Source organism: Bombus pascuorum, chromosome 2 (genome assembly GCF_905332965.1).
Source record: "Bombus pascuorum chromosome 2, iyBomPasc1.1, whole genome shotgun sequence".
NCBI lineage: Eukaryota > Metazoa > Arthropoda > Insecta > Hymenoptera > Apidae > Bombus > Bombus pascuorum.
The window spans coordinates 1990460-2001775 of record NC_083489.1 but is presented as its reverse complement, the minus strand read 5'-3'; the positions used below and the strand labels follow the sequence as shown (position 1 = coordinate 2001775).

Genomic DNA, 11316 nt, shown 5'->3' with positions numbered 1-11316 from the left:
ATAATTCGAATCTCAAAATATCGAACAACGTTTCTTCCAAGATGAACATTAAGAAACTTGTATTTCACAATCGCGTTCTCTCCGTTAACCGTTCGATGGTGTGTAACAAAACGATTAATTGACTATAAACAATTTAAAAAATAATTATTTCCTTATCGTCAAAGCTTTTTGCACTCCTAGTATCAGATACGAAAAGTACATACTTTCAATTTTTTCTGGCAAATGAATAATCGTAGAGAAGCTGTAAACTTTCAAGAGGTCTACAAAATTCTGGAACACTTGCTGAAATTCCTATTGTGTTATACGATCGATCTTTGCGACAAACGTTTCGAAGGAATTTTTCAGAAAAAGTAGAAATTCGTTCCGAGAAAATTCGCGAGCGAAATCTCCTTTAGGGTGCGAATGGTTCACGTTGTTTCGTTAACCGAGGATTAATAATTGTATCACGTATAATGACATTGATGACGTGAAATGTATAGCACTCGCTATTTTCTTTCACCTTTCACCGTCAAAGAGTTAAGACTCAGACAAATTTTCCTACACGAAACTCTGTCATTTAATGCGTGAAGCTTCAGAAATAAATATACAGGATGTCCGATTATAAACATAACATGCAAATTGCTGGTAAATTATTCACTGTGAAAAAACAATGGTTCATACAAGAAACGAATGGATTTGAGGAGGACGTAATTTGGTGTAATTAGCTTTTGTGTAGATGGCCGGGTAGAGGTCATACGAAATCGACGTACGTTTCTCTAAACGGAGTCATACGGTTTTAAATACAATAATCGATCCGTCTTGGCATTTCCTACAAAAAAGTGTTGACCTATTTATGGCGAAAAATCATTGGTTTAGAAGATGTTTTAATCTCATTAAGTATTGCAAACTGATGGTAATAGCGATGCCTTACACATTGAAAATCAAGGTGTCTTTGAACATTTAACAAAATAATATTTGTAACGATATTAATTGACGTTCTCTCATCTATCTCCTATCACATTGTAGGAAATATGCCCGCTGTAATTTCAGGAAAGTTGCAGGCAAGTGCACTTACTATTTGAGATCAAAATATCTCCCAAACTAACGATCTTTCGACATAAACAGGTACCTTTTTGTAGGCAATGTCAAGACGAATCGATTACTGTATTTAAAAATATATTTTATTCCATAAAAAAAATTTGCTTCGTTCTCATATGATCTCTGCTCGGCTATCCGTAGAAAAATTAATTTACACCGAATAACGTCCCCCTTGGAACCATTCGTTTCCTTCTATTTGAACCATCTTTTGATATAGCGATAATTTACCACTAATTTACATGTTCTCTTTATAATCAACAATATGAAACATCAAGTGTCAACAAATATAAAACATTTTTATAAAATTGTCTCTTAAACGATGCCACGAATTCTAATAATAATACCATGAATTTCACAGAGAAGAATAACAGCGATCGTACGAAGCATTACTTTTATTTCTTACACCGATGCCTTTGAAATTATTTTCTGATAAAAAAAAAACGAATTAAGGCCCACGTGAAACGTCGCTTCACTCTAGAAGTGCTTTTGTTAAAGTTCTTTTAGTGCCAAGTCTTAAAGTCTTAAAGTGCTAAAGTTCTTTTTGCTGAAATATGTGAATTCTATATCCTAGGTTTCTTCGGACTGTTGCATCAAATCGAGCACGCGTCTCCCTCTACCGAAGGAGAGCCAGCGACTCGATATTGTTCGTCAAAGTTATTGCGATCGTGTTCGAGTTCCATTGAAAGGCTCAATCTCACTGGAACGTGTCATACGAGCAGCGAACTCGAATTTCAACCAGCAGTCACCAGGTATTATTGATCAAAACTTTACCTATCATCTGACAGCTTGTTGTCCGGTGTTACCATGGCATCGGCGATCATTCGAATTCGTTTTCCTCTCGTTCGTCTCTTTCTTCCTCGCCCCTTCGCGAAATCACACTTCACCGGAACCTTCACCGGGCGAGCATTTAAACGAGAAACTTTCGCTGTGGAACTCGGCCACGTCGAATCGCCGAAAATTAAGAGAGCCCAGCCATTAGCGCTTGCAATCCTAATTGCCCCTCTTATCAGCGACTTCGACGTGTTGAGGCCAGGGATGGGCAACACCGATGAATAACTCGTCCATCGGAATCTGTCTCATCGTTTCTTTGTTTCTATTTCCGATTCTTAGTTAAGTTACTGTAATTATTATTTTAATTATAATTGTACAATTGTAGTTGCTTAATTTTCACGCGGTTATTGTTGACGAAAGAGACGAACGAGAGTTTATAAAATAAGAAATATAGAAAGACGTTGTAATTTTAAGAAACGAATTTACATTTAACAAGAACAATGAACAAGTATAATAATTACCACGGAACAGACGACCGTCAACCATATGGCGAAAGATTTTTAGTATAAAACATTTTAAAATTCACGGTGTATATTATAATGATCTACTTATTGTAATTTAGTTTAGTTTTTCATTATAGATATCAAGTTTTCTATTCGTTAAATGCCAACATTGTTCCGTCCAGTTATCGGTATTACGATACGTTTGAGACATTCAGAATAAAAGCTTGGTTACATTATATTAATAAATTATTATTATTATTAATATTAATAAAAGATTGGTTACATTATGATATCTTGATTTGATTTGCAAATAATGAACTTCTCCATCGTTGCACCATTAATACAGCTTATTGAAATAAATTAATACCACGAATTCGCGCTTAGTTTACTTTCTCTCTCAATGTCTCGTTATCATAAGGAAGCGCAATAGTCGGCCTTGACGAATATAATTTCACTTGCTGTACGATTAATTATGTAATTTAAATTAAATTAATGGTAATTTTACCAGAACCATATTAAATATCATTCTATGCGGTTCTTTTTTGGTAAAAAGATTCGGTTTTTACGATTCTACGAATCGAGTTTGTCCATCCCTGTTCCGGTTTCTGGAGAAACGACTGTCTATCGTGCTCGATCGGGACTGGAAAGTTCGACTTGCGAGGCTTGCCAAGAAATTTTCGAGGCCCCGTTTCACGATCGAGCCGTCTCACCGCGATTGATGGACGCTTGATTTGCCCGCGACACGAGAAACGGAATTATAAATTATTTCGCCAACCATTGCCTTGTACAGTCAAGACATGATTTACGTATATCCAGAGAAATGTTATCTTCTAATCGTTTGGCAAGTCGAAGGCAAATGAAAGAGACACGGTTGCTTTAACAGCGGTAATTCATCAGAAGAAAGGAAGCGATTTCCTTCGTATAAAAAGTAGAATGATTTCGATTATTCGAATTATTCTATCAATAATTGTTATTATTTATTCTCAGTTAATAACGAAATTATACGTATTATACGCGCTTTATTATGTCATTTTATTAAACCATCTGCCATTGGTTTTAAATGTATAGTGGAGAACGTGCTTCTTACGATTCGACTAATATTCGAACATTGTAGAGCAGAGCAAGGTGAGCTGAATGTTCAGGGACATTGTCAGTTATCTTTCCTTTTTTATAACGCTGTTATATCAATAATTAAATTTTTTTATTATTATTTAATTTGTACTTTACAATGTTATTATATGCTCTTATATATTGCAAATATGATTTTCCACACAGGTATCGAAACTCAACATCAGAATTGAACATAGAATTTATACATTTCAAGAAAATGGCGAGCGAGACTTCTTTCACCGCTTTATTAGAGGATTCGTTTTCGGATAATGACAATAGTACCGAGGATTATTCGTCTAATTTAAAAATATCCTTTCGAATAATGTTATATTCTCGCGTTACTATTTACACTCTGATGATACAAAACGATTTATTTCTACTAATTATCCTTGACGTAACCATGATCACGATGCTTTGGAGAAGCTGACCGAGAGATACGACACGGAGTTGTTGCGACAGGCTCTGCAACAATCTTTATCCTCGTGTTCGGATAATTTGCTCGCCGAGAGAATTTTCAACGAAATACTTCCTTTCGCCTATTATCTTTTATCCGAGGTAAAGTGAATAATATTACCTTAGAAACCGATATTAATTCCGTTGCAGTCTTCGAATTTACGTATCTCGATAAGAACGAACACTTTCAATGACAGAAGAAAATTCTTAGCATGAAATCAAAATTAAAAATTATGCATGTCGATGGTGATTACCTTGCAATTTCTTCAAACTTAAGAAACGTTTTAAAAATATCGTTACGTAAATTCTAGCAAGAATAGTTCAAAGAACGCGGTAGAATTAATTAAGAATCTCAAGAGATACGAACATCGATGGATATTTGGTTCGACCAAGCGTTGCATCTTTTAAGTTTGTTCTTGTTTGAAGGCTCTGAAGAAAATTGAAGGAACGATAAATACAAACGCGGATGGGCACACGGTGGAAGATGCGAAACGACAATTGATCGTGTGTCACGAATTACTAAGTGTGTGGGAGAAATCTATGGAACGCGTTTCGAAACTTTGTAAACCATCTGCCATCGGTCTTAAATGCACAGTGGAGAACGTGCTTCTTACGATTCGACTAATATTCGAACATTGTAGAGCAAGGTGAGTTGAATGTTCAGGGACATTCTCAGTTATCTTTCCTTTTTTATAATGCTGTTATATCAATAACTTAAATTTTTTTATTATTATTTAATTCGTACTTTACAATTTGTCCAGTTACACTTCGATAAATTTTTCTGGCTTAATTGCTACATAACATGTGGATGGCTACCCCCAGCTGGATACCATCTTCGAGTGTAACTTAAATAACGTTGCTGAACTATGGATTTTTATGCTTATTATTAATATCATTGTTGTTGCTTGTTATTAATATTCGAGCGAATAATATTTGAGATAAAAGAAATCTCCGCTTACCTTCCATTTCTATAATATATTAATAATATTTCTATAATATAGTAATATTATATTATTATCTGGCTTAATTGCTACGTAACATGTGGATGGCTACTCCCAGCTGGATACCATCTTCAAGTGTAACTTAAATAACGTTGCTGAACTATGGATTTTTATGCTTATTATTAATATTCGAGCGAATAATATTTGAGATAAAAGAAATCTCCGCTTACGTTCCATTTCTATAATATATTAATAATATTTCTATAATATAGTAATATTATATTATTATCTGGCTTAATTGCTACATACCATGTGGATGGCTATCCCCAGCTGGATACCATCTTCGAGTGTAACTTAAATAACGTTGCTGAACTATGGATTTTTATGCTTATTATTAATATTCGAGCGAATAATATTTGAGATAAAAGAAATCTCCGCTTACGTTCCATTTCTATAATATATTAATAATATTTCTATAATATAGTAATATTATATTATTATCTGGCTTAATTGCTACATAACATGTGGATGGCTACCCCAGCTGGATACCATCTTCAAGTGTAACTTAAATAACGTTGCTGAACTATGGATTTTTATGCTTATTATTAATATTCGAGTGAATAATATTTGAGATAAAAGAAATCTCCGCTTACGTTCCATTTCTTTAATCGTATTCATGAAAATATGAATTTGCATAAATATTCATATTTCAAATATTGTTTAATAATATTATTCTTGACTAAATAAGAACAGCTGGTAAATACGATTGATATTTTTTCATTTGAAAACGTATCGACTTTTACAGTAAAAAATTGTACAGTACTTTATTCGAGGACGTATCGCAGGAATTAACGAATCTATTTCGCAAGGCGAAAACGATCTTGAATCTATTCCTGGCCACTTTAGAGAACGTAATAGTCTTCGACACGGATACGGAATCGGAAACGGAACTATTGGTAAAAGGTGAGCGATCCTATTACGTCTTAACGATTCTTTAACCCGAACCATCTTTATCTTTATCGAGTACGTCAAGTAGAGGAAAGAAGATACCGTTGCTCTGTTTAATCCATTAATGGCCAACGTTGCTTTAACGAAGTGTTCCATTTTCAAATTTTCAAGTTACCAGCCTCTCATATTTTTAGATTTGTAGATCATTAGATTTGTAGATTTTCAGATTTGTATTGTCCAATAACGTTGTATTCACGTATTTGTTGTATGTTATTTCAACGTTTGGTCCTTAACGGTTTAATCATTTCACGCATGTACGTATCTCAGCGTTTTTAATTCTTCCCAATTGATTGTTCTAATTAAACTCGATGCTTTTTATTCGTGTGTCTTCTATTAAAAACAGTAATCGATTCGATCGGATCGTTCGTTACCATCTCGCGCGAACTGGATTTGAAAACGTTCGTGGAAACGTCGAAAATATTCGGTAAATTGGCGATTACGAATCAACATCATGTGAAACGAACAAACGTTATGAACATCACTTTGCAGCTTATCCAATTCACAAAGGATGTATCCTCGATGCTCGTATTTTGCCAGGTACGTTTTAAGACAAAAATTCTACAGTTAGACGAACAAATTATTTTAATTTACAAACTTGATACAATAAAATCGTTGAAACGAACAAAAGTTTGATCCGAACGTGTATTGAAATTTGTAAAACTTCGTTTTTTAACACCTAAGGAATTTAAAGAGAGAGAGAGAAACGGAGATTAGATCATGTTTAAAAACTTATACAGATACACGATACGTCATATTAATCACATTTATCCATTTGTTGATTGCTTAACAATATAGATCGTATAAAATTATTTGCTACTTGATCAGTGTTTTAAAATTTGTTCTTTTTTTTTCGTTAGCAGATGTTCTATTTGTGGTTGTGTATTGTGTATTTTAACAATCTTAGATAATTAGCAATAACGCCTTTTTCCGTTGTCTCAGATAACAAATATCTCGAGGAAGAAGCTAAAAACGAAACGACTATTTAAACTAAACACAAAATGCTGAACTTGATAGATCTATAAAAATATTTGCTTTTTTCCAAGTTTGTTGTATGATCACCTTTACGTAGGATTCAAGCGATCGGGTAGAAGAAAGAACGATAAAAGTTATTGGACATTCGTTAAAAATTTTGGACAGACTGTTTGCAGCCTATTCTTCGCACATAAATAACGAAATCCTTCCGTTTGTGATCGAACTTTTGTTAAAGATGCACAGGTATATTTCTTTTTTTATTTGATTTCTCGATTTTTGTCACGATCGATTAAAGGTTTTTACATCGCTCTTTGCAATCAGGTGTTCTCCGCTGTGTTTACAAAACTCGCAAATTGATAGCAAACTGATCGATGTAATAAACATTCAAATCTCGAAGGGATCCGAACCATTTTTGAATACCGTTTTCAAATCACCCGATTTCAAACAGGTTCGTCGACAAAATCCAATTAACAGATCAGCTTAACGTAGAACATCGCATCTTACTCGATATCCCTGAAATATTTTAGGCGTTCTTCGATTATAGAAATCAGGCAAATGTAGATAATTTAGGCTACCATCTGTTAACGGTTAATATCATGAAAAAATTAATTTACATACCATACGAGCAACATTGCAAATGGACATTAGGCACCGAATCGATCATCGATGTCACGTTAAGCAACATTAATCACTGTGAGTACTACGTTTCGAATCCTATCTTTGGTATCTATCAGATTCGAGCAAATTTTTCATTATAGAATTTTCAACGAAATAAATCTTATTAACTTACTTGATCTTTTAACGTAAACTTTGAGAAGCAGATTTTAAAGAATAAAAGAAAGCTGATGTTACGAATAAAGAATAAAATTCTGATGTTTTCTAATAATCTCGAAAATTATTTTATATTTGTACCGTTAAACAGTGCAGGAGGAGATTTGCGTGGGTCAGGTGAGATTACCAGGTGTACACGATATTGGAGAAAGATCGAGATCCGCCTCGATATACGAAGCCACGATAGTACCAATTTGTGGACTGATCAGTCAAATTCCTGCAGACGGATTTCACGCTGTCGAGTTGATTTTATTAAAGCATTTATTAAGCAATCAACTTTGGAGTTCTTTACTTAGTTCGGATATTTGGTGCTTCATCGGCCGGTTTGTAACTCGATCGATAAATTTTCACAGTTTCGTTCTTCGCTTTTAAAGTAAAACATTACACCAAATACGTTCTCCATGTAGTTTATCTTGTGATCAAAAAGTAATCATTTAGAAAATTCTATGATATTGCAATCCCTGGCCGTCGAATTAAGCCCACGTATAAAAATTTCGCGCTTTTAACCACGCAAGACTATGTTATAAATAGTAAATTGTCTTCGGTTATCAAGATTATTACGCAATATAAACCTAAATTCGTTCATCGAAGAGTACACTCGTATCGTCATAGCGAACAATAAGCAAACTTGCGTGCCATGAAAAATATTTAGAATCTGTTGAAATCACTCGTCTCTGATCATTACGTTACTCGATTTGAAAAAAAAAAATTCAAAACATGTGGTAAAATAACGAGGACATGGACCAAACAGTACGAGCTATAATATAAAGAGGAAATTTCTCGTAAATATGAAACAAAAGTTATTAAAACGAATACGTATAACATTTTAGCAATTAATAAACGTTATCGTCGCGTGTAAGATTCGGCCAAATCTTTCAATTTTGTTAGAAAACTAGGAAACGTCAGAAACTTTGGGTGGTCGTAATTCGATGATAAGGAATTGTATTTCATCAAGTTAAAACCGATCGTTTCTTCGATGTAAACGCAAACGAATTTTCTGAACATTGCCTGCTTCTTCAACGTAACACTCTGCTTTTCAGTATTGGTTCTTTGGAACTTTGCGCTAGTCACGTGAAATACCTCTTGAACGTCTATGCTGTTTTAATGAAACGTAGTAACAGTCTCGAGATTGTTATGTTGGAGAACTTGATTGGAAGATTGTACAATTTGCTCCCGGAGGAAACGAAGCACACCGTTATAACGGAGCTCGATGATCTGGAAAATCCGTGCTGGCTGGCCGTCGCACGATTTTTGCCCCCGAGAACAAAAGCGTTCTTGCAGAATCGATTGGCATGCGTATTAAACGAGATACCGCGCTTGTTCACCGAATTACAGCGGCAGCCTACTGTACAGAATTGGAATCGTATCGTATGTTATCTTATGTTCAAGGGTAGATTACATAATAAAAAAATTTGATAAATTTTCGATCTCGATCTTACGAAAATTTTGATAATCGTTTTCCTCGTTAAAAGACAATCCTGCTGTCGCTGATCGGGAAACTCAACTGCACGAAGGAGAAAAATACCATTAATATCCTATCCCAAATATGGAACTCGATCGCAAGCACGATCGAAATTTTCGAAGGCAAACAGTTGGATATGTTATCGGAATTTATATCGAAACTGTTGAGTGCTACGCAACCTGAAAAAATTCAAGACGATACTTTCTTCTCGGTATGTACATTTTTCCTCGTTTTCTTTTGCTGTATAATTAATTTTTTAAACGATCAGCCCGTGTCTTGACACATGCACGTTATCCGATCTAATAAGAACCGATGATCTCCTCGCGTCATAGTTTCGCTCGAGGTTTCACAAGTAAAGTAAAAATTCGGACTTTAGATATGATAGTAAAATTTATCGTACAAATCCAACAGAGTAACGGATCAGAGTGTTATAAAAGAAAGTGTCGAGTACTGATTTGGGAGAGTTATTATACTAAGGTTTGGTCTCTCTGGAGATCGGGTATCTATCAGACACGACTATCCTGTTACTATCTGGTTATTGTTTCGATAGCTGTAGCATGCAATATGTTTTATCCACGCTATTACCGTCTCTGAGCGTGTGACTCATACATAATACAATATAGTGTGAAGTACGGATGCATGTATATGCATTATTAGCAAGAACACAAGCGTCAGTGTATGTACCGGCCAGTACCACTACAGTGAATTCCGCTTATGAAATTGTGCACCGAGCCATTAGACTCGTTTGACTGCTGTATATAAACAAAAAATAAATGATCGACGGCAATGAGAAACAAAACAGGAAATACATATCACGTTACAAAACGTGCTACAAAAAATTTTTAATTTATAATTTTTAATTTAGTTGCAATCAACTATTTTTAACTCGTTATCTTTTATTTATTTTTCAATGAAAAATGTTCGATGGAATATTATTTATCTCGTAAGAAAACGTGAAACTTCGAACGCGTGGAACGATTGCCTGACTTCCGTCATTCTCTAAAATAAATAGTCCGAAGAAAAAACGAAGACGCTCGAGGTGCTATAGATTAAACTTTCCAGCATTTTTTGTACAATCGTCAACGTAGACAAATTTCTAAAATTATTCTATGCGTATTTTATAAATCTTAACGTTTTATATAAATTTAAGGTTATGTTTTTCTGCCATTCGCATAGTCCAGACTGATCCAATACTTTTACATGTTTCATTTATTACGTAATCGATAGAATTCATATCATCGATGAAATTACTTTATGAAAGTTTATTCTATCGATAAATCACGTGAACCTCATAACAAGTTACACTCTATGCTTTAATGGTTATCATTGACCGATACTATAAATAATCATATTTAATGATTTCAGATTCTAGAAGCAATTTTAGCGTCGCTGCTATGTTTCCCGCCACGCGTAAAGGCAATAGCGTCGTATTACTTGAGAAACAGTATCGATTCCTTTGATAACTGTGGAATTAAAACGGTTAATGCATTAGCAGAGCTCAATTGTAGACTTTTGGAAGATGAAAATCCATGGGTACGACAGGAAGCGTTCGAATCGTTTGATTATCTAGCGCACATGTGTCCAAACGAGGATCTTGTGACTAAAATGGCAGCCGCGGTTACAAGAAAGTCGTCGTTGAGAGATTCGTTGCCTGCTTATCTTTCCGGCACAATTTATTACGAGCTTCAAGATTTTTCAAATATTCGAGATTATTTGAAACATATGGCGAAACATTCACAAAATGTTTACCATGTTTGTAACAATTACGAGGATTGTCAAAGGGACCAAAAACTCGCTAAATTGGAAAACGAATCTATCGAAAGTTTCGATGAAAACTCGCCTTTAAATCACCTCGATGAACACGTAAGCGAAATATGTGATGAATTGAATGATATTTTAAAAAAAAGTAGTGATATCGCAAATCACGTGATGCGAAGACTACGGTTAATTTGCATGAAGATTTTGGATCTGACTGAATCCAAATAAGTCTTATTCGAATACATTTTATATAATTTGTAATTTTTTATGTCGTAAGAATAAGCGCGCGAAATGATCGAACAAATAAATATAAATATTCTTTTTATTTTCATTAAGAATCCTTCATAATTGTGCGAAGAATAAGAACAATTTAAATAAATCTTTTTAATAATACTTATATTGTAGAAAAATTAGGCTTAAGATCATTTTA

General features: G+C 34.3%; 1 protein-coding gene across 2 annotated transcripts in view; it reads left to right on the top strand.

The window, feature by feature from the left end:
- LOC132916306 (FIGNL1-interacting regulator of recombination and mitosis-like) overlaps positions 1-11296 on the top strand; it is a 33216-nt gene extending 21920 nt beyond the window's left edge. The window contains exons 2-14 of one of the 2 annotated variants that reach the window (XM_060976190.1): positions 1649-1826; positions 3627-3768; positions 3870-4016; positions 4341-4561; positions 5661-5818; positions 6207-6400; positions 6933-7078; positions 7157-7283; positions 7363-7528; positions 7758-7989; positions 8707-9034; positions 9139-9339; positions 10494-11296. In XM_060976190.1, coding sequence (XP_060832173.1) covers positions 3679-3768; positions 3870-4016; positions 4341-4561; positions 5661-5818; positions 6207-6400; positions 6933-7078; positions 7157-7283; positions 7363-7528; positions 7758-7989; positions 8707-9034; positions 9139-9339; positions 10494-11114 — 2631 coding nt within the window. In that variant the 5' untranslated portion in view covers positions 1649-1826; positions 3627-3678 and the 3' untranslated portion in view covers positions 11115-11296. Of the gene's footprint in view, positions 1-1648; positions 1827-3626; positions 3769-3869; positions 4017-4323; positions 4562-5660; positions 5819-6206; positions 6401-6932; positions 7079-7156; positions 7284-7362; positions 7529-7757; positions 7990-8706; positions 9035-9138; positions 9340-10493 lie in introns of those variants that run through there. The other variant, XM_060976189.1, reaches the window with a different exon arrangement.
- The last annotated feature ends 20 nt before the right edge of the window (positions 11297-11316 follow it).